Source organism: Alosa sapidissima, chromosome 4 (genome assembly GCF_018492685.1).
Source record: "Alosa sapidissima isolate fAloSap1 chromosome 4, fAloSap1.pri, whole genome shotgun sequence".
NCBI lineage: Eukaryota > Metazoa > Chordata > Actinopteri > Clupeiformes > Clupeidae > Alosa > Alosa sapidissima.
Genome location: NC_055960.1, coordinates 31,322,294 through 31,346,293, shown reverse-complemented (window position 1 = coordinate 31,346,293; position 24,000 = coordinate 31,322,294). Strand labels below are relative to the sequence as shown.

The window sequence follows — 24,000 nt, the reverse complement described above, 5'->3', positions numbered from 1 at the left end:
AGAGAGAGAGAAGAGAGAGAAGGAGGTAGAGGATTTTAAGATGGAGAAATCCTCACTGAGAATAGTCGTTTCCTCTTACTCACCATTGGCATCACTACCATGTGGCTCCTGTAGCTATAGTAATATCTGGAGGTCAACAGGTTCAGTTGTCTACATTTGAAAGTGGCTCAAATGTGAGTAGGCTCTGACTACATTATGAACGGTTTGGGGGTTAAGCAGTCATGTGACTAGTGAGTCACATGGCAGAGCGGTCACTGCGGTCATACAGATTTGCAGGCACGTCCTTCGGTGGTCTTTTTCCGTAAACTGTTCTGCAGTCAGGATGCTCATCCAGAGGCTGAAGAGGTGATGGTGCTGATGTGAGCAGGACTGTGTTAGAGTACTGTGCTGCTGATGTGAGTGTTAGAGTAGGGGCACTGTGCTGCTGATGTGAGTGATGTGTTAGAGCAGCCGTGGCCTACTGGTTAGCGCTTCGGACTTGTGACCGGAGGGTTGCCGGTTCGAACCCCAACCAGTAGGCACGGCTGAAGTGCCCTTGAGCAAGGCACCTAACCCCTCACTGCTCCCCAAGTGCCGCTTTTGTAGCAGGCAGCTCACTGCGCTGGGATTAGTGTGTGCTTCACCTCACTGTGTGTTCACTGTGTGCTGAGAGTGTTTTACTAATTCACAGATTGGGATAAATGCAGAGACCAGATTTCCCTCACGGGATCAAAAGAGTATATATACTTATACTTATACTAGAGTAGGGGCACTGTGCTGCTGATGTGAGTGTTAGAGTAGAGTAGGGGCACTGTGCTGCTGATGTGAGTGTTAGAGTAGGGGCACCGTGGTGCTGATGTGAGTGTTAGAGTAGGGGCACCGTGGTGCTGATGTGAGTGTTAGAGTAGAGTAGGGGCACTGTGCTGCTGATGTGAGTGTTAGAGTAGAGTAGGGGCACCGTGGTGCTGATGTGAGTGTTAGAGTAGAGTAGGGGCACTGTGGTGCTGATGTGAGTGTTAGAGTAGAGTAGGGGCACCGTGGTGCTGATGTGAGTGTTAGAGTAGAGTAGGGGCACCGTGGTGCTGATGTGAGTGTTAGAGTAGAGTAGGGGCACCGTGGTGCTGATGTGAGTGTTAGAGTAGGGGCACTGTGGTGCTGATGTGAGTGTTAGAGTAGAGTATGGGCACCGTGGTGCTGATGTGAGTGTTAGAGTAGGGGCACCGTGGTGCTGATGTGAGTGTTAGAGTAGGGGCACTGTGCTGCTGATGTGTGATGTGAGTGAGTAGGGGCACTGTGGTGCTGATGTGAGTGTTAGAGTAGAGTAGGGGCACCGTGGTGCTGATGTGAGTGTTAGAGTAGGGGCACCGTGGTGCTGATGTGAGTGTTAGAGTAGGGGCACTGTGCTGCTGATGTGTGATGTGAGTGAGTAGGGGCACTGTGCTGCTGATGTGAGTGTTAGAGTAGGGGCACCGTGGTGCTGATGTGAGTGTTAGAGTAGAGTAGGGGCACTGTGGTGCTGATGTTGATGTGAGTGTTAGAGTAGGGGGTACTGTGCTGCTGATGTTGATGTGAGTGTTAAAGAAGGGGCATCGTGATGCCTGCTGAAAGTGGACCAGGGCAAACAGGGCCAGGGAGGGATGCAGGCCAGCCTGATTGTCATTTGTGACTCACTACTTAATGAATCAATACAGTCCTCTGGTGACCTGTTAGTGGGTCACTCTGCCATAACACAGCATTTAGCATCCCATCTTCAGGTCAGCAGCATGAAGCACATGGCATTGTCAACACCAAGGTCGGGCTATTAAGACTACTCAGGTTATCAGGGCATTGAAAAGAAATAAGACATATTTACAAGATGTGCGTTTATGAAATGTGTTGGCGCAAAAGTCCTTGTTGCTGGAAAAAGATGCATGTGGGTTTTATCTGATTTCCAATTTCACTGTTTGTTCCTTGTTTATTTGTTTGTTTTGAGAAGGGTGTTTCTTTGAAACATCTGAACCTTTCTGTAGGCACTCTTCTATTGGAGTGTGGGTGTCAACTTGAAAAGCAAGGCTTTGTTTTTGAGGGTGTGCTGTTTAGTTTTCTTGCTTTTGTGTGTCTGTGCGTGTGTGTGTGTGTGTTTATGTGTGTGTGTGTGTGTGTGTGTGTGTGTATATGTGTGTGTGTGTGTGTATATGTGTGTGTGTGTGCGTGTGCGTGTGTGCGCGTGTGTGTGTGCATGCACGCGTGTGCATATGTGTGTGTGCTCGGGCGCCATGTCTCCTGTGACGTGTGGCTTGTGTTTTGTGGCCACAGCGAGTGTGCCAGCCAGTGAGACGGAGTCGGTCAACACGGAGAACGAGAAAACAGAGGAGGAGAAGACGCCGTGCTGCGGGCCCTTTTGGTAAGAGCATGTTGAGAGACACAGCTATGTCCACCACCACCACTGTGAAAACTGACCTAAAGAGAATCTGTGGATGTGCCCAATGGAACAAGTCATATTGCAGGTCCAAAGAGGGGTCAGAGGGAATTTGAAGTGAGCAGTGTGTAAGGTCAGGTTGGGTGAAGTTCAAAGTCTCATACTGTTACTGGCAATTGCTTGACTGAAAGAAATGGAGTGATGGAATGAAATAAGACCTCAACTTGATTACCTCAATTCAGTTCAAATGGGTATACAAATGAAAATGTTTTACAAATATGTCAGATGATGTGTACCACCATTTACAACCCAAACTCTAGATACACAACTCCAACACCTCGACACCAAAATGCACACTTGCCCGTTGACGTCTGTGTAGTCTTTATTTTCTTCTACTCTGTTTGTGTTTCACTAATGCTGTTTGTGTTTCACTAATTCACCGATTGGGTTAAATTCAGAGACCAAATTTCCCTCACGGGATCAAAAAAGTATATATACTTATACTCTCCTTCTTAAAATCTCTTCCCATGTCATTATAGCAATTTCATGCAGTTTGCCTGTTCTCTCCTGCAGTGAGCTTTTCCCATGACACACTCTCTACCTTTTTAAGACCCAGCAGGTGTACACAGCCCAAAATCCTCTCTGGCTCGAGGTTCAAAGTGATGTTATGGTGAATCTTAGTTCATCAGTCTGATGTGTGCAATACTGATTTCCATACCTGCATATCTTGAATTCTGGTTCTGTTGTTCACAGTTCAGGAGTTAACAGAATGTGGCCTGGCATATGAAATTTCTTCATTTAACAAAGCGATGTTTTCTCTGTTCTATGACACATTTTTGGTAAATGACAACATGTATTCTTTACATTTCTGCAGTCAAAAAATTTCAAAGTCAAAGTTCAGGTCAGTGTGGGGTCTTAGATGGATGTGGTTGTGGAAGCACGTTGCATGCTGCGAATCCACACAATTTAATTTAGGCATGCAGCTTTTACGGTATTCCTGTTCAATTGTATTGATATTAGCAGTATATTTGTAGCTTACTTTTTGAATTTTCTTTTTGTTGCTTTTTTTTTTATCGGCATGCTGTTTCAATATGATGTGTGTAAGTCATTGTAATTTTCATGATAGTATTATGGTATGCTTCCATAAACTATAGCTTCAGATGTATCAGTCACCCATCTCATCATAGACAAGCCTTGCCAATTTTTTTCAAATCTAAAAAAATTGGATTGTAGTTCGCAGTTTTGATATCAGTAGTTTGAGTTTTAGTAACAGGTAGTATCTAGTCATCTGCTTGGTTTGTAGGCATTTCTTCAACATCACTCTCACTCATGTAAGTTGTCATTCCACATCTTGGCAGAAGTAGATAACTCCAGCTGTAGGAAGTAAAAGTCCTCCCACATGTTTGTTCCAACCATCTGCAGATTTTAACTCTCACAACTTTTCAGCTAGTTGGATCAGTTGATTAGTGGAGTCACCTGTGTTAAGTTCACAGGTAGAACCAATACATGGTAGGGCTTTTACTTTCTGTAGCCGGGCTTTTCTACCTCTGCGTCTGGGTTTGAGCATTCTTTGTTATGCCGCTCATCTCTCTCGTGTTTAACGTGTAGTCATGCCCTTACTCCCACTCTCCTGGCAGTCGGCGCTGGCGTCGCTGGAACCGGTGCTGCCGTAGGAATTGTCGCCTGGCGGTGAAATCTGTGCCTTTCTATTGGCTGGTGATCATCCTGGTGTTCCTCAACACTCTTACCATCTCCTCTGAGCACTACAACCAGCCAGTCTGGCTCACACAAGTGCAGGGTGAGTGGTGCAGTGCACCAGGAGTCTTATTGGAGTTTCACTGGCTGACATTAAAGGGACACCAGGCAAGCCTGATGCTTTTACTCTACGAAACTCCCCCTCGCTCGGTCTGAAGCTCTTTTCCTTTTCTTTGCATCTTCCGTCAAGGGTTTTTGCTGCTTCTTCGCCGGCTCTGCCATTATACACAAGTTTGCAACAATCTCTAGCGTTTCGTTAGCCTGCCTCTGTGCTGTAAACTGATCCTGCTTCGGTCGGCGGGTAGGAAACACCGAACTTGCAAGTGGGATATTCTTCCTACAGGCAGTAGGGGCGGGCGAGAGACCCTTCATTCGCCACGTAATGAGTCATTTAACCATATACCGACTTACGAAGATGATTAATTAACTCAAAAACGTTGCCTGGTGTCCCTTTAAGGCTAAAATGTAAGACGAGGGTCTTTGATATCCATTTCAGATATTTCACACAAAGATCTTGGAAGATGTTTATTTCTTGTTTAGGATCAGGACTTTTTTGAGTGCATACTCTGAACAGGTAGTGTAGTGGCTAAGGAGCTAGACGAGCCAAAAAAGTTCTGGCTTCAGTTCAAGGTTGTCATTGTTGTGCTCTTGAGCAAGGCACTTAGCCCCGAGTTGCTCTGGAGACACTGGCATTGTAATAATTACCATATTTAAGACTCTTTGGCTAAAAAGTGACCGATCATTTAGTAAGTTAGAGGACCTTATTTAGAAATTCACTGAATATGACAGAAAAGGGTATTTATTGGTTCAGAGCCACAGACTGTGTCTTAAAATGAGGTGAATGTCTTCGTAGTGACTGTTGCCTGTCTGTGTGTATTCAGATGTGGCCAATAAGGTGCTGCTGGCCATGTTCACGTGCGAGATGCTGGTGAAGATGTACAGCCTGGGCCTGCAGTCCTATTTTGTGTCGCTCTTCAATCGTTTCGACTGCTTCGTGGTGTGTGGCGGCATCACCGAGACCATCCTGGTGGAGCTCGAGATCATGTCCCCCCTCGGCATCTCTGTCTTCCGCTGTGTGCGTCTGCTCAGGATCTTCAAAGTCACACGGTAAGAGGAGCTGTGTGTGTGTGTTTGTGTGTGTGTGTGTGTGTGTGTGTGTGTGTGTGTGTGTGTGTGCGCGCGCGCTAGTATCTTTTCTGATGAGTATTGTGGCAATGTAGATGTGCCTGTGTGTGTGTGTGTGTGTTGTTGCCAGTGGTACTCTGGTCTCACTCTGTTCTTTGTCTCTGTGTGTGGTGCAGGCACTGGCAGTCGCTCAGTAACCTGGTGGCGTCTCTGCTCAACTCCATGAAGTCCATCGCCTCCCTGCTGCTGCTGCTCTTCCTTTTCATCATCATCTTCTCCCTGCTGGGCATGCAGGTGTTCGGGGGCAAGTTCAACTTCGACGAGACGCAGACCAAGAGGAGCACCTTCGACAACTTCCCCCAGGCCCTGCTCACTGTGTTTCAGGTGTGTACCTGTACCTGGGCCGTGTGTGTGTGTGTGTGTGTGTGTGTGTGTGTGTGTGTGTGTGTGTGTGTGTGTGTGTGTGTGTGTGTGTGTGTGTGTGTGTGTGTGTGTGTGTGAATCTGAGTTGTCCCAGATTGGGTTGAAGATTACATTTTAATGGAGACTTGGCTATATATATGCTACAGATTAAGGAACGATTTTATATATAAAGTGAATGTGCAGTATATGGGCATTTGTATATGCTGTATGTATGCATTTGTGTGTGTGTGTGTGTGTGTGTGTGTGTGTGTGTGTGTGTGTGTGTGTGTGTGTGTGTGTGAGTGGTCTGCAGTGTTCAGCTCCATGTGTCTGTGTGTGTGTTGGGCAGATCCTGACGGGTGAGGACTGGAACGCTGTGATGTATGATGGGATCATGGCCTACGGTGGGCCTTCCTCCTCCGGCATGATCGTCTGCATCTACTTCATCATCCTCTTCATCTGCGGAAACTGTATCTTTTTGCTGAGAAAGAATTCTTGGTGGGAAATGTTCCCACACCACTGAGGGAGCTGTGTGTCTGGCCCAAAGTTTTGCTCACATCAACCTTTGCGTTGCTACCTTGTCCTGTGTCACACTGACTCACACAGCTGAAATACAACGCCTATTTCAGGAACTCTTTTTTATACCTTCTATGAAAATAAGTAAATGAAAAGAAATGAATGAAGTGGAAACGCTAGTGTTTTGAATGCCAGCCTGCATTGTTCTGGGTCTGCACTTCTACTCCAGGGCCTCTGCGGTGTACTTGTGTCCCAGTGTGCTCCTGCAGAGTCAAGTGAATGCTTGAGCGTATAAAAGGTATCCACTAAGAGGCTTTAAATCCACACTGAGCTGCCCCCATCCTAATACCCTTTATATTCGTTCCCCCCTCATCTCCCCAGTTGCTCTGCCTTACCAGTGCTGTGTAGTATTCATACATCACGTATTACACAGGATAACAATGCATGCAGTATCATAGTCTTTTAATATTGTAATATTTTTTTCTTTCATATAGTAAAGATGTTTTCTGTTATAGCCCTTTATAAAATATGCAGACATCCTCCTGAATGTGTTCTTGGCTATTGCTGTGGATAACCTGGCTGATGTTGATTCTCTCAACACTGACAAGAAGTAGGTCCTGTCCAAGCATGTCTAGTCAATAGCAGTCATCATGACTGAGCTCTACTGTGATTTCGTTTAGCGTGGCTATCATCAGGCGCTCAGCGTGGCAGAACTAATTCTCTCTCACTTTCTTTTCAAATAAAGGGATGATGACAATGATGATGACAAAGAGGAAATAAAGGTATTATTTAAATATTTGAGCTGTGTGTGTGTGTGTGTCTGTGTGTGTGTGTGTGTGTGTGTGTGAGTGAGTGAGTGAGTGATTGATTGATTGATTGATTGAGTGAGTGAGTGAGTGAGTGTGGGTTACTTCCACATTATGAGTGTCAGTTCTATCTGTGAACTAAACCACCACAGCACTCTAAAGCCTCTGTGGTTCTGTGTTTTCAGGTCCCAGTGGAGGATGAGGAGAAAGATGGAGGTAAGGTGCCCAAATCTGGAAGTATGTGTGCGTGTGTGTGTGTGTGCGTGTGTGTGTGTGTTTATGTGTGACTCACTGTTTTCACATGCCTAGCAGAGGAGGACGAGGAGGAGCCTGAGGTTCCATCGGGACCACGCCCTGCCATCTCAGAGCTGGTTAAAAAGGAGAAGATCACTCCCATCCCAGAGGGCAGCGCATTCTTCATCTTCAGTACCACCAACCCGTATGTGTCTCATACACATACACACACACACACACACACACACACACACACACACACACACTTAAACTTAGACTTAAACTGATAAACTACAAGCTAATTTGGGATGGATATAAATTAACATTAGTTTGAAATACCTACGTCTTGCTTAGCCAGTATAGCAGGTAACACTGAGAACAGTTAGAAGAATTAACTAATTAACCATTTAAGTAAGGCACAACTTGTGTTTGTCTCTCCTCCTGAAGAATCCGTGTGGCCTGCCACAAGCTGATCAACCACCACATCTTCACCAACCTCATCCTCGTCTTCATCATGCTCAGTTCCGCCTCGCTGGCTGCCGAGGACCCCATCAGGAACTTCTCGGCGCGGAACATCGTAAGTGATGTGGTAGAACGCCCTCCGCTGTGTCAATGCCTCCTCTCGTCCCAGCCCAGAGCCTCAACACTGTCTGGCATAGTAACCAGCAGTGACTGCACTGTGATGTGCTGTGTGCACATCTACATGAGAGATCCTGGTGTTGTTGGTAATAATAATAACTCACACGCAGGACAATAAATGACCTAATGGTCTCCCTAGTCTCTCAATTCATAAGATGTCAATAGTGTCTTTGTCACAGTAATAATTCTTTCCCACTTTGTGCTGAGGTCATTTTCCCATGATCCCTTGAGGCATTTCCACCGGAGGGCGATCGGTGTGCTCTGAGCTCGGCGGCCGAGAGCCTCGTGGGGAGGTTTCAGGAAGTGACCCTGTGATGTGTTTGACGTGTGGGCATCTGGGCAGAGCACACTGTGATTTGTGTATTTCATTCAAATGTGCTGTTCCAAATGGTCTTGCTGCATGAGCTGTATATATCTGATTAGTTACGCATTTGTCTTGTGCCCCTTATCTGTGGTGTTGTCAGTACTGGAATTGAAATGTTAGTCCCCCTATATTTGATAGCCTATATTGATTGCCCATATTTGATAGCCTATATTTGATAGCCTATATTGATTGCCCATATTTGATAGCCTATATTTGATAGCCTATATTTGATAGCCTATATTGATTGCCCATATTTGATAGCCTATATTTGATAGCCTATATTGATTGCCCATATTTGATAGCCTATATTTGATAGCCTATATGTCTGTTAGTTGTTTAGTTTAGTTGACAGTTACTTAGAGTATAGAGTTTAGAGTATTTGCTGGCAATTGAAATAAAGTGGGTTTCTTTGTGAGGATAATATTAGTTTTGGGAGGACATACGGTAAGCTATCATGACTAGAGTTAATCATTGTCTGTTTGGCAGATATTTTAAGGGACACATTTATGAATAGAAGCCTAATAACTGAGAGGCTGTTGATGAGCTTGGCTTATTTGACAGGTTCTTTACTAAGAATTCACATGCAAATGAGCCAGTGTATCCTCAGTGTTTGGACACAGCTGGAGCTTTAGATGCATTTGTTTTCCAAGTGTCTCATTCAAGCAAATTGCATGGCAGAATAAGTGGTGATTTTAGTCTGAAGGATGTAGTGTGAATTAGAGCATAGTTCAAATAACAAAGCATAGTTCATGGTTAGTCTCTGCATTTAGAAGTTTGACTGGAAGAATCATGCCTTTATATGAAATCATTCATTCCTTTTTTTAATCCATAATTCAAAACTAACTCGTATGTTTTAGTTTTTTTTCAGACTTAGAAATGAAAAGCAGTTGCAGGAATCATACTGTCAATATATGCTGTGATTTGCTGTGATGTTTGTTTCCTTCACTTTACATTAATGTCTGTGTTAGGCCCACCATATTCAGATGTTTTGGGTTTGATTCTACCAGAATAAAACAAAGAAAGTACATCATAATCTAGGGGTGCAAATTTTCATCTGTCATAAAATGTCATCAGGGTTCTAATTTGAGATGGCTTTTAGCATGGCATTGATGTAACGGAATCACATACGAACATTCTGAATAACTGCTTGCAGTTACTTGCCTCGACTTGCCTTGCCTCTAATAGCCTGAACGTATAATAGTATTTACTTCAAAGCTATACTGTGATGCCAGAATGTTTGAATGTAAATGGATTATATGTAAAATACAGCCCTGTTTCTTTGCACATTATTAGGTCATTTAGGCCTCGTGGGTCACCCGGTATAGACCATATGAATCTCTCTCTCTCTCACTCCAGACTTAAGCCTGGCAGAATCACACCCATGTCTGTGAAGCGATAAACAGATGTTTTTAATCCCTGTTAAACATATACATTGCTTTTTGCAGATACTTGGTTACTTTGACTATGCTTTCACGGCTATCTTTACAGTTGAGATCATACTCAAGGTAAATGGCATGTTCCGCGTCTGTGTGTTTTGTGCAATGTGCCGGTGTCAGTAACACTGTAAACCGTCTGGTTGCCTTCCAGGTCCTAGGCTATGCTGATTATGTCTTCACTAGTATGTTTACATTTGAGATCGTGTTGAAGGTAACCCTTTAAGGACACAGAGAGCCTTGCTGCATTTCTCTCCCTGTGTGTCACCTACCACTGCAACCTGGCTTGATTCGCCTTTTTACTTTTTTATTCTTATTCTTATTATTTTGCTTTTTTTTGCTCTACTTTTCTTCCAAAACAAACAGCACCTCTTTTAAAACATGTCAAACATGTTAGAGCATTTCAACTCATCTGATCAGGACATCATAAAGCCCACAGTTCATAACAAAATAGCAACGCAAGAGTTGTTGGATTTTCTAAATAGTCTTGTCAAATGATTGGGTAGGAAAAATCATATTGCTAGTCGCACGACATCTCCAGTTATAACCTGCTGAGAGAAAGGGCTACGGTATCCTTAACTGAAACCAGGTTTGGTGGATGGGTATACTGCTGCTGTCATGGTCTTTCTCTGATGGGGGGGGGGGGTTAAAAACAAACTAAACGAAATGATGCAACTCTTTGTGCAGTGACATCCATGCAGGTTTAAAACTCATGGCTTTGACTGTGGCTAGGTGTGACGTACAAACGACCCAATGCAGAAGCAATAGATACCAAGCCTGCCACATCCAAAGCCTCGTTCATCTCTCTCACATCTAATCTACTGGGATCTAATAAAGCCATAAAAGAGGGGGCACAACCAGCCATGTCCCTGCAGGAGCATGGTTCAGTCTGCTCTTCCAGTGCATATAAATGTAGTGTGTCCTCCAGAACTGAAGGGGGCAGCACAACCTCCTGATTCTCAGCACGCTGGCTAGGCCTATTTTCCGAGCGTCTCCTGGCATAACTTGGGCTCTATTTGGAGTTTCTGCTGGCCTCTGGATTTACATGCACTTGGGAGATTAAGAATCCTTTACTTTTTTTCTTTTCTGGCTGATTTTATTCTCTGCCTGCTTAGAGTATGAGGAGGGGTGGAGGTCAGGTCTTCCTCTCCCCCAGCTAGTTAAGAACTCTTAGGGTGGAATGTGCTTCATGGAGAACACTACAGAACGGCGCACATGAATGTGTCAGTAAGGGTATTCGCCTTTCCAATCGTTCTCTCTCTTACTGGCCTCGTGTCTGTCTCTCTCTCTCTCACTATCGGGTACCTCTGGTTCTTGGTCTCTCTTGCCCTCTCTTCCCTCCCCTCTCTCTCTCTCTCTCTCTCTCTCTCTCTCTCTCTCTCTCTCTCTCTCTCTCTCTTGCCTTCTTCTCTACCTCCATTCCCTGATACTGGCTGCTTCCTGGCTCAGCAACAAATGGCATGTTTTATTGCGGGGCACCCTCAGGCGCATTGAGAAAGGAATGGCTTACTACTACATTCATGCTGACTGAAGCCGTGTGGGTTTGGCGATTGATAGCATAGAAGCATTAACCATAGCATCCCAGTTAACTGCTCGCCACCCATAAATCGAGTGGCCCAAAAGAGTGAAACCGTGTGTGTGTGTGTGTGTGTGTGTGTGTGTGTGTGTGTGTGTGTGTGTGTGTGTGTGTGTGTGTGTGTGTGTGTGTGTGTGTGTGGGGGTGATAAGATGCTCATGTGTTGCTTGTCTGAGTCTTGCGTTTGTGAGGAGAGCACTAACCCTCTGCGCCCACTCTTCAGATGACCACATACGGGGCGTTCCTCCACAAGGGGGCTTTTTGCCGCAATTACTTCAACCTGCTGGACCTGCTGGTAGTGGGGGTCTCCCTGGTGTCCTTTGGCATTCAGTGAGTGCTGATTCTTCTTGTCTTTACCACTGAGTGTGTTGTCTTATTATAGTCGTGTCATGTCCCCATGCTACCTGGTGAACTCAATTTAACATCCTATACCCATTTGTGAATATCTCCATTTCTTAATACCCTTATTGTTTAACCCTTAACTTCTTAAGTTAAGCCACGTCTGTTAAGCCTCATATTCTTAAGCCTCATTTCACAAATGCACTGTTCAGTCTGTTATCTGTTTTTCGAGTAAAGATGATGTTGTGGAGAACATAAGGGGATGCTGTGTGGAGTGGAGTGTGTGGTATGCATGTGCATGTTTGTGTGTTTTCTCTGCTGATGCATAGTGATCTCCCCACACAGGTCCTCAGCCATCTCCGTGGTGAAGATCTTGCGTGTGCTGCGAGTGTTGCGCCCCCTCAGAGCCATCAACAGAGCCAAGGGCCTAAAGGTGCGCAGCCGCCACCGCCTCCTCCTCTTCCTCACTCTTCATCATGCCCACTCTCCCCTTATTTAGATTTCTCCTCTCACACATTTTTACAGTATGACACAGTCAGAAAACATGTTCCCAATTGATATTTTGAAAATTGGAAAGTGTCCGTATAAGGGAACAGTTCACTTTCTCTGGCCGGCCGCTGTGTTGACCTTCCCTCTCCGTTCTTGCTTGTCTCACAGCACGTGGTGCAGTGTGTGTTTGTGGCCATCAGGACCATCGGCAACATCATGATCGTCACCACGCTGCTGCAGTTCATGTTTGCCTGCATAGGAGTGCAGCTGTTCAAGGTCAGCGCCCAAACTCTCTGGGGAGGTCGTGTCTGGTACCAGGCCTAAAGATAGTGTCATTACTTACACTTTGTTAAAGGTTAATATTGAGATCAAGGTCATTGCTGTAGCATTTGGTTTAAGGCATTTTGTGTGTGTGTGTGTGTGTGTGTGTGTGTGTGTGTGTGTGTGTGTGTGTGTATTTGTTTGTGTGTGTTTTGGATGAACTGTTTCCTGTCCACAGGGGAAGTTTTATCGATGCACAGATGAGGCCAAGTCCAACCCTGAGGAGTGCAAGTCAGTCACGCTGATAATCCATCAGCACACACACACACATTTGACACAACACACACACACATACAAAAAAACATACGCGTGCAGTGCACATCTCACACACACGCACACACACACACACACACACACACAGACACACACACACACACACACACACACAGAACATCCACCAACCGCTATGTTGATGGGCATTGTTTTGGCAACCTTCCTCTGTCATTTGGAAGCTATTTATGAAGCCCCTTGAAGCCATATGAAGCCCTTTCACCACACTGCCATTTATGTTTGGACGGACTCTGTTAGTTTGACACCCTATGGTGTGCTGTAGGAGCTCCCTTTATAGTGTTGTTTTGTATGACCCTCTCATACACTCTCTGCATTACGTATCTCTCCCTTCGTCCCCAGGGGAACCTTTATCATGTACAAGGATGGTGACGTGAACCAGCCCTCCATTGAGAAGAGGCAGTGGCACAACAGTGACTTCAACTTTGACAACGTGCTCATGGCCATGATGGCCCTGTTCACGGTCTCCACCTTCGAGGGCTGGCCTGCGTAAGACACACTTCTCTAATCACCATGCACTTACAGTACACTAGCACACACCTCAGCCTAGCGATACGAAGAACAGGATGTGATGTATACACTTACTCAAAAGAGAAGGGTTTAGTTCCCCCCTTCACTGTAAAGCTCTTTGGGGGCATTGAAAAGCGCTATATAAATGCAATGTGTTGTTGATGTTTGTAGTTTTCCAGAAAGATGGTGCCGTGGGAAATGAAGTGTTCAGTGTTTGCTGGCTAGTTAGGCAGCAGAGAGTATGTGAATTAGCCTGGTGAGATGGCAGCTACAGCCCCAGGAGGGGAGGTGAGCTGGAATGGAGTGGGGTCTGGACATCAAGTCTGCGGCTCTAATCACAGTAACGTGCTTCCTCCACTGCCCCATTAATGCAATGCAGCGCCAGAAGGAGGAAGGACAGTGACAGTCCTAAGGACTGAGCTGTGGTAGCCTTGTGGTCACTAAGAGTACTCTTTGGGCCTCTCATTTAGTTACATTACATTACATTACATTTGGCTGACACATTTTTAGCCAAAGCGACTTACATATGTCAAATATATTACAAAGGACTACATTGTCCCCGGAGCAACTTGAGGTTAAGTGCCTTGCTCAAGGGCACAACGGTGGAAGCTGGGAATTGAACCGACAACTTTCAGGCTACTGCACGCTAGCCCAGCTCCTTAACCGCTACACTACCACCGCCCCCATTACATTATTAAGTTACATTATGATTAGTAACAGTGAGTAACATTATTGGTGATGTTTGTGTGGTATAAAGAAAGGTAAACTAAGCCTGTAATATGAGCCTAAAACTTTCAGAAAATCAAATCCCTTACAGTTATTTGTTTTTCAATAGCAAGAAAGCAGTAGTATGAGTCAGAGGTGGATGTAGATGGTTTGTCTGGACTGCCTTGTAGCTGAAACATTACAGATAATATCTTAATGACCTAAAGTGCAATGTGCAAATGATTCATATCTGCATCACTGTCCAGTCCTCTCGGTGGAGCAGTGCCCTGTGGCATAAACATGGCTTGTTGTTGATTTGTTTTCTTTCCCCTCGCTCATCCAGACTGCTGTATAAAGCCATTGACTCTAACAGAGAGAACATGGGCCCCATCTATAACTACCGTGTGGAGATCTCCATCTTCTTCATCATCTACATCATCATCATCGCCTTCTTCATGATGAACATCTTCGTGGGTTTCGTCATCGTCACATTCCAGGAGCAAGGAGAGAAGGAGTACAAGAACTGTGAGCTGGACAAGAACCAGGTTAGAGATCCTGTGGATGTCACTGTGTGTGCATGAGATGTCTGTCTGGCTGTGTAGATTGCATGTCGGTCTAAGTGTGTAGAATGGACAGTTTTAAAGTGTGGATATAGATCTGTACAGAGAAAGTACAGAGAAAGTACATATGTTTGAACACATTATATCTGTAATGGTGGAAAGTCTTGAGTGTTCAGATGTATGAATCTGTACAGTATACTACATTGTACTATTACTACAGTATAGACCCTTTCAACAAGGTAAACAAAAACAATGCTTGAACATTCTATTTGGGCCCCAATCTACTTCCTCTGCATTAAGATAACATATGGAATGTTAAAACGGAAGTCTTGTGGGGCCAACTATGATGCTGATAATGGAACTCTCTTGAATGGGTCCATACTAAATATATGTGTGTAAATGTATGTGTGTAAATATATGTGTGTGTTGTATGTGACCCCCTGTGCTGTTGTGTCCCTCTCTAGCGCCAGTGTGTGGAGTATGCCCTGAAGGCGCGGCCTCTCCGCAGGTACATCCCCAAGAACCCCTACCAGTACAAGTTCTGGTACGTGGTGAACTCCACCGGCTTTGAGTACATCATGTTTGTGCTCATCATGCTCAACACGCTGTGCCTGGCAGTGCAGGTGAGTGCATTTCCCTAACTCCAACCTAACCATTTCCTAACTCCAGCCTAACATTTCCCTAACTCTAACCTAACCATTTCCCTACTCAAACCTAACCATTTCCTAACTCCAGCCTAACATTTCCCTAACTCCAACCTAACCATTTCCTAACTCCAGCCTAACATTTCCCTAACTCCAACCTAACCATTTCCCTACTCCAACCTAACCATTTCCTAACTCCAGCCTAACATTTCCCTAACTCCAACCTAACATTTTCCTAACGCCAACCTAACCATTTCCTAACTCCAGCCTAACATTTCCTTAACTCCAGCCTAACATTTCCCTAACTCCAGCCTAACCATTTCCCTAACTCCAGCCTAACCATTTCCTAACTCCAGCCTAACATTTCCTTAACTCCAGCCTAACATTTCCCTAACTCCAGCCTAACCATTTCCCTAACTCCAGCCTAACCATTTCCTAACTCCAACCTAACCATTTCCCTAACTCCAGCCTAACCATTTCCTAACTCCAACCTAACAATTTCCCTAACTCCAGCCTAACCATTTCCTAACTCCAACTTAACCAGTCCCTAACTCCAACCTGCTTAACACCACCTCACACGCAAGCTTCACCAGAGAAATTTCTACAGAAGGAATACTTCTGGAGCACTGAACTTAAATGAAAACCAAAACATGAAAACACCATGCATTAATATATGGAATGGAAACACCATGCATTAATATATGGAATGGAAACACCATGCATTAATATATGGACTGGAAACATTAATCATACTGTACATGCATCAGTACTATGGCAGCGATACTGTTCTTATACAGTAGTCAACTCGTTCATTTATTCTCCTGCTCCCACCCTGCCCCTTTAGCACTACGGCCAATCAGCGCTCTTCAACTATGTGATGGACATCCTCAACATGGTCTTCACAACTGTGTTCACTGTGGAGATGGTTCTCAAACTGATTGCCTTCAAACCCAGGGTATGTATCCATTCTCTCTTTTGTGAATGGCACACAAGCACTTAATGTCAATGAAGTTCTCATTCTCTCTTCCTCTCACTCACTCACTCACACACACACACACACACACACACACACACACACACACACACACACACACACTCTCACATTTCTCTTGCTAATCATAATGTAGGATGTGCTAATCTTACTTTGGCATACCATAGTACTCTCTGTTTTCCAACCTGAAGTGTATTGTGTTGTGATGAAATGAGGAGTTATTGAATGGTGCATCTCCCTCCCTCCCTCCCTCCCTCCCCCTCCCTCACCCCACGCCTCCACAGCTGTGTGTTGCGAAGAAGGACAGGGACCCAGTAAGAGCCTGTGTGTGTGGTGCACTAGCTAGAGGCTGTTGTGGGATTGCTATTCTTAACACCAACACTCCTTTCAAATAGATGGAATGCATGCCGACTGAGACTTTCATTTTGAATCTACTTCTCTCACACATAATGTTTTGAAATTTGCATTTGATTAAATCAATGAAATCATTTTAGTATTAGATTAAAAGTACTGTAATTCTGTGCTGCCCCCCTCCCCCCCCCCCCTCTCTCAAACAACCATCATCTCACCCCTAATGCCTCACAAAGGGGTATTTTGGGGACGCGTGGAATGTCTTTGATGCCCTGGTTGTGATTGGGAGTATAGTTGACATAGTTCTCAGTGAGATCGATGTAAGTATGCCTCAGCCCTGCCCACTCCTCCATTTCCTCTCTGGTCTGCAGGCCAGTAGGCCACATGACCTCTTCACAGGGACATTCTAGTCCTCTTTTTCGCTACCTCCAGGCCAAGTTGCTGATTCTCATCTGTCTTTTCTGACTCCGACTCTACTTCCTGTTCCTCAGGTCTTAACTTTCTTCTCTTTCCCCCCCTTGTCTCGTCTGCTTGGTCCTACTTCCCCTCCTCGTTTTTATTCTTTCAATCCTCTTCTTTCTTTTCTCTCTCTCTCTCTTTCCTTCCCCCTCTTTCCTCTCCTCTGTTTGTCTTTTGTGTGGTGTGTGTGTGTGTCTCATCCACAGCACTATTTCACTGATGCGTGGAACACGTTTGATGCCTTAATTGTAGTGGGTAGCGTCGTTGATATTGCGATCACTGAAGTCAATGTAAGTATCTTCTTCTGTGCATACGGGAATGGGAACCATGCAAGACCATGTGCCCTTTGAACAGTCCACTCTGTTGCAGTGCATTAGAGGGAGCGCCGTCACTGGTACTTACAGTAAGAACAAAGCGCCATTCCCTGCAAGTCATGGAAACGCTTGGATGCTTGACGGCTTGGTTCGTAAAAGCATGTAGCACTGACCATACCAAATCTTGATGAAATTCCACTTTGTTACAGAATTAATTCTGGCAGTGGCTTTCGATATACAGAACCATAAAAAAGCAGGGTAGGGAAATCAATAGGATGTCTTCCCACATTTATAGCTGGCCATGAGCCTGGTTGCATTTCATGACTGCCTCATAAATGTGAATTATGAATGCAGTATTCCACATTAAAAGGCCTCATTCAATTAAGCATACATAGCACCACCAGTAAGGCTGTTAATGGTTTAGTCCCTGTGACGTTAACAGGGATCACTCTGTTCTTGTTTATTCCTGAACATTCCAGAAAGTTAATCAAATACTAAACTTGAATTCATTGCAGTTCTCCCCATCCAGCCCATCCATCCCATCCAATATGATGAGGCAGTGAGCAGCAGCACTGTTAGGAGCTGCACTAGGGCATTTTCCTTCAGAATTATTTTTAAAAGTAGTTACTGGCATAATAGGCATGATAAAAAAAAAAAAAAATCTGTACAATGTATACAATCACCTTTAGTCTGCAAAAAAAGTTTTGACCAAATTAAGTTAATTTATTTTATTTAAATCACAACTGGGCATAAATGGTCTTTTGCAAGGTTTCATTCCAATTACTTCTGTTGTGTATTGTGATTGTGTTTGTGTGTGTCAGTGGTACTCTCCTACCAGGATACAGACACTAAAGCACTCACTCACACAGTAAAATGAATATACAGTAAGTCAACAGTCACATACACACTGCACTTCTACCACTTCTATTAACCCCTTCACCTGTGTAGAGCGTTTTCACCTGTGTCCACTGTGCATGGGTATATGTGGTGGACGCTTCGACTCCTCGAGACGATAATGACACGTTTCCATGGTAACCCCAGGATTAGTTTGGTTGTCTAACCCTTGTTCTTATTCATTCTGTTCTGTTTCCATAGAAACTTGTAGAGGCAAGTATGGCAACAAAAAAATGTACTCAATCTCCTCTCTGCTCGTAAATCTGCTTCATAATGACTTCGCCTGTCGACCCCCTCCTCAGTGCTGTGCACTTCTTTCTGACGTTTTTCTGTCATCTGATGTTTTATTGTCTGAGTCATTTGTAAAGTGGTATTAAATTCTGTCTGTCTGTCTCTCTCTGCCTTTTAAAAGCATAGGGTTGCTTAGCTTTGCCGCCCTTAAAGCCCTATCAGCTAAATGCTCGGCTGTTTACTAAGACAGGATAACAATGATGAGTCGGGTGTTAGCCTTGTGATGGAGTCCTCCCCTGCATGTGTTTGCTAACTAACATGCAAGAAAAATACTCACATGCTGGAAGAAAACACAGGCACATGCACACACACACACACACACACGCACACGCACACGCACACACACATGCACGCACACACACACACACACACACATCCCATTACACAAATCACAATGGAATTATCAACAGGTGTTTGATTCCCTCCACCAAAGAGCATCAGTGTAATCCAGGGGCTGCTGCAGACAGCATGCTAGTCCCCGACTGGAGCCTAATCTAGCCTAATCTAGCGGGATGCGCTGTGGGTCGAGTGTAGCGTCCGTCCATCAGCCATCAGCAGGGCTTTAGGGTAGAGTTGGGCAGAGCCCACGTGGCCTCCTACTCTCTCGGTCAGCTGCTCCCAAAGCTGCAGTGCTGTTTCTCTGGAGTGTCCATGTCGCTGTGTCTGTACTGTACTGTATGTGTCCGTCCGGTCCGGTCCGGTCCCGCCCTCCACTGCATACTGTGTGCAACTGAGGTCCTGCGGAGGTGTTTGTACAGTATCCATGTTTGTACATGTATGTGTACATGTCAGTGTGTATGTAAATGTGTGTTTGTCTGTGTATATGTATGTGTGGCTGTGTCAAATGTATATGTATGTATGTGTCATGTATTTTCCTTTCATTCCTGTGTGTAGTAACATGCCGTTTGTTTCACAAGGTCTCTCATGAATATTTGCATTGTAGATAATGAGCAAATTAACATTCTATAACTAGCCCCACATGTGGAAGGTTATTTGTGGAGGCCTTGTGAGATGTTCATCAACTTCCTCTGTGGCCCACGCTCTCACTGCTTGTGTCTGTTGCTGTGATGCTGTTATAGATCTACACCCTCTAGTTCAGACATGTTTCATTTTGTTTCATTGTGTCTGACCTAGCAGAGAATGAATCTATTTGCCACACAGCTGTCTCATCAGAAGACATATTGCCGCTGTCTCTCCTGTCCCTACTCTGTCTTCCATTGCATGTTGGGAATTGTAGTCACCATTTCACGCCCTAACAATCACCTCATACCCCCTCCTTACAGATGGCGCTTGGCCACCCGCTCCATGCTCCGGTCAGTCTCATCCAGTAGAGTTTCTGTGAAGTTTGACCTTTCTCTCTCTCCATACCTCCTCTCTGTTCCACCTCCAGACAGAATGGCCCTGGAGCTCACAGTTCACAGCTAGCTCAGTATTTGATCTCCGCTAGCTGAGTATTTAGCCACTTTTAAAGTTGTTAGTTAGTCAGTATGATCCAAGACTGAGATTTCAAAGCTGTTCAATAGTAATGGAAATGATCCTGACTTCATCAAGGTTAAAGACTTAACACTCCACATGTTTAATCCAGTCCAACTTCAAAAGTACGGATTATATACGTCATTTTAATAGCGAAATAGATATACCATTCTACAAAGGGTGACCAGCTACTATGCATTTTTAGAAACGTTATCAGTTGTACAGCACTTTGAAGACTGCCCCAACCTGTGGCATAAAGTAAGCCTAAGCATTTTTGTACTTATAGACTGTGAAAAGTCATGGACATTTAATTTAAGATCATTGAAAAGTCATGGAAAGGTTTTAAAATTCCTGCAGTGAAAATGGGTTGGAACCCTGCACTTCAATTACAGTCAGAAAATTAGCTAAGTTAAGTAAAGGCTAATTCAAGTTGGTCTTCACTGCACCCTGTAGGGATGAGGTCACTAGTGCTATTGGACCATGCAGATGGCTGCTCAGTGTTGCAGGGTGTGTGTGTGTGTGTGTGTGTGTGTGTGTGTGTGTGTGTGTGTGTGTGTGTGTGTGTGTGTGTGTGTGTGTGTGTGTGCTACTCCTGTGAGTGACCGTCTGTGTTCTGTTCTCTCTTCCTGTAGTCAGCTCTTTAAAGCTCTTAAATCTCAGAGAGGAGCTCTTGGGTAGAGAAGGTGTGTAAACTTCAGTCAGGCTGCATGCCCAAATGCCCTCTCGCTCTCACGTTCTATATTCCAACTTCCTTTTCTCTCTCTCAATCGCTTCCTCATTTTGCCCTCTTTTATTTATTTATTATCGATTTTCTCTTTTTTTTCTTTCTTAGCCACTCTGTATCTACCTTTCCTCCTTTACTCTTTTCTTCTGTTGCTCTCTGCACCACTCTCTCTGCACTGGTCTGTGTTAGAGCGCCCTCGAGTGGTGACTCTTTTGCAGGGCACTGTTGATCTGCATGAAATGCTGCAATGCTTGATCATTGTGTGTGTGTGTGTGTGTGCGTGTGTGTGTGCGTGCGTGCGTGCGTGCGTGCAAGTAGAGTGTGTGTGTGTGTGCATTAACATGCCTCTGTTGGGCTTACCTGCAACATGACAGTGCTGAGAGCATGTGCTTCATCTAATGCTATGGAGGGTTTGCTCATCAATGCAGTTTATTGAAGGACATCCATACTTCCATTCGCTTGCTTTGAGTCCCGACCCATAACTTTACAACTAGGCAGCTCATCACGTCGCCGACGGATATCAATAAAACTGTGTGACTAAACTCACATACTCCCCCGTCTCCATGCATCCCTGCATGCACCACCTGACCAGGCCATGTCTGTCTGGACTCTCTGGTGCTCTGGCACCAGCTGCCAGTGACACCCCCCCCCCCCCCCCCCCCCCAACACCACCACCCTTTGTCTGTGTTGCTGCTCAGACTCTGCTTCCTGACCCCAGGTCAGAGCACAGACTAAACTATACCCTCTCTGTGTTTCTGGTGTGTGTGTGTGTGTGAGAGATATTGAATTGATTTGTGTGGGGATTCAATATTGAGTGTGAAAATGTGTTAATGTAGAGTTGTGATTGTCTTTTGAATTGAAGTTTGTTTGTATGTAAGTGTGATTGTGCTAGCATGCTTTACCAGATGAGTTTGTGATTCAGATACTGAGCCTTTGGCTTTGGTTGGGTACTGTCCAATACACATACACTTACACACACACCTACAATCTCTCTCTCTCTCTCTCACACACGCACACACACACACACACGCATACACACACACACACACACACACACACACACACATTCATGCATGCACACACACACACACACACACACACACACACAGAAACAAACACCCCAAAGGCCCCCCATTTTACAAATTCCCATTCTGCATAAATAGACCAAGTCTTCAGAGATGCAGAACAATGAGTCTTAGTTATGGGCCTAATTAATCTTGTGTACATATTAGAGCAGTGCTGTAATACTTGGACTAAAAATAAATAAACTTTCCAAAGGTTAGCACAGTGAGTTGAGCACACTGTTCTGCTCCGAACGCCGCAGCATAGAGACCTATTTTAAAATGTCTGAGGAATGCTTCCATTGCATTAGTAGGGCATGACACCATAGCGCACACCATGCAGAGCTACTGAGGGTATTGGAAATGTGAATTAGTATGTATCCTCTGAGTATGCTCTTTTTTCTCCCTAAAGGTGAAATATATTTGGTGCGGTGGTTTATTTCTGGCCTTCATACATTTGCTTTTGTAGGATACAAGTACTCCAATTAATCATTTAACGTGACAGCTGTAGGGGGGAGCTCGGACCAAAATTGGATTCCGGCCACCAGTGTTGCGGATTGTGTTGTGTGGGCAAATTTGTACCACGATATTAGGGTCGTTTATGGAGCTTCACACAACACTTTTACCCATTATGACCACATTGCTGCTCTCTGCTCTGGCCAGGGGACAAAATCTGACCCAGCCCTGTGGGCCAGGCAGGTCAGTCCGGCACGCTTCACTGTGTGTGAAGGTGTGATGTAGGGCTTCAGGCTAGGCAGTGCTGGTGTGGAGTTACAGATGGATACTGTCATCTTGAAATCCTTGCACTTTGACTTCCCCTATGTGATATGTTGAGCTCAGTGTCTCCCAGAGAATGTGTTTGCATGGCCTGCGTAAGTTAAGAGTTATGCAGCCATAAAGACAGACTGGTGTGTGTGTGTGTGTGTGTGTGTGTGTGTGTGTGTGTGTGTGACACTGGAGTGCAGTAGTGTGCTAGTAGTTCTGTGTTGCATAATGATAATTGTCCTGTTCTGTGAGTCTGCTCCCATTCCTGTGCTGTGCATCCGTTAATTTTGTCTGCAGTCCCTTATGTAACCACCAGGGTTAGCTGCAGCTCTCTTGTGGGGTGTGTATGTGTCTGCGCCAGTGTGTGTGTGTGCGTGTGTGTGTGTGTGTGTGTGTGCGTGCGTGCGTGCACTTGGACGTATCTGTGCTTGCCTTGTGTGTGTGTGCGTCTGTATGTGTGTGTGTGTGCACGCTGGCACGGATCTGTGCTTGCCTTTTATGAGTGTGTGTGTGTGCGTGTATGCGTATGTGTGTGTGTGTTATGTAAGTGTCTCTGTTCTGTGAGTGCGGTGCATTGCTGGATGTGATGTGACCGACCCAGGCTAACGTGCTGGTCATTATGAGCAGACTGAGGGGATTCTTCTTCTGTGGGCCTGTTCTGTATTGTCCTCCAGTCACGGAGGTTGCTTCTCTGTGCTGTACTGTATGTCTCTCCACTGATAAGCTGTCTGTGTGTCCTAGATAAGTTGCTGTACAGTGTGGTGCGGTGCGGTGCGTGAGTCTGTTGGTGGTGTGACAGCGTTGTGGTTCAGGTTTGGTTGGATGGGAATGTGCTGATGGTGTTGTGCTGTACAGAATGTGAGTGTTGGAAGGAGTACCTGGTAGCTCTGTGCTAAGGTGTGGCTAAGGCTATGCTAACGTTGTGCGAGTCATTAATGCAGCTCTCTGAATTTTAAAGCCAACGGAGGCACCCCAGGTGGATGAGTCTGGGGTAAGATCTTCTCTGCCCCCACCCAACCCTCCGACCCCCCTCCCTGGGCTCAGCCCTCCCTTTATCCATATCTCTTTTCTGTTTTCTTTTTTTAAAGATCTAATTAAATTATCACATATATCATATTGTTAAGGTTTCCGTTTTTGCCTATTGGCATCTAGTTTTGGTTAAGTTTTATTTCTAAGGGGTGTGTTGGTTTGTTTTGAAACTTCATCTGTTTGTTTGTATGTTTTGTTGGGTAGTTGGTTGGTTTGCTTTGGTTGTTTGGTTTGCCAAGAGTTTGAACTCTTTAGTTGGCTTTTCACTTCTTTCTTTCTTTCTATTTGTCTTTCTGGGGTTTTTGTTCCTCTGTCCATCTTGGGTTTTCTGTCTGCTGCGGGAAAGTGTCACCCAAACGTTGGCGCAGCGCCAAGCCCCGCAGGGCGGCCCCCCCCCCCTCGTGACGTTTGCAGGGCTGACACAGCTGCATGGTCCGCTCCAGGGGTCATGACCTCTGTGACCTCTGACCTGTGGCTAACCCCTAGATAGGTAGGGGTAGGGGGGGAGTGCGTGTCGGTGTGTCCCACTGTGACTGCGCATGGAGTGACTCTGGGCCGCTGGGGC

At 45.1% G+C, this 24,000-nt stretch overlaps 1 protein-coding gene across 1 annotated transcript in view; it reads left to right on the top strand.

Moving 5' to 3' along the window:
• cacna1da (calcium channel, voltage-dependent, L type, alpha 1D subunit, a) overlaps nucleotides 1–24,000 on the top strand; it is a 77,551-nt gene that overhangs the window by 39,150 nt on the left and 14,401 nt on the right. Inside the window, 21 exon segments of the mRNA XM_042090679.1 lie at nucleotides 2,275–2,362; nucleotides 3,252–3,278; nucleotides 4,015–4,175; nucleotides 5,014–5,239; nucleotides 5,434–5,641; nucleotides 6,009–6,129; nucleotides 6,710–6,785; nucleotides 6,921–6,957; nucleotides 7,167–7,197; nucleotides 7,294–7,420; nucleotides 7,663–7,792; nucleotides 9,664–9,723; nucleotides 11,451–11,557; nucleotides 11,912–11,999; nucleotides 12,224–12,331; nucleotides 12,555–12,607; nucleotides 13,007–13,153; nucleotides 14,223–14,424; nucleotides 14,904–15,062; nucleotides 15,928–16,038; nucleotides 17,091–17,174. Of these exon segments, the coding sequence (XP_041946613.1) occupies nucleotides 2,275–2,362; nucleotides 3,252–3,278; nucleotides 4,015–4,175; nucleotides 5,014–5,239; nucleotides 5,434–5,641; nucleotides 6,009–6,129; nucleotides 6,710–6,785; nucleotides 6,921–6,957; nucleotides 7,167–7,197; nucleotides 7,294–7,420; nucleotides 7,663–7,792; nucleotides 9,664–9,723; nucleotides 11,451–11,557; nucleotides 11,912–11,999; nucleotides 12,224–12,331; nucleotides 12,555–12,607; nucleotides 13,007–13,153; nucleotides 14,223–14,424; nucleotides 14,904–15,062; nucleotides 15,928–16,038; nucleotides 17,091–17,174 (2,351 nt within the window).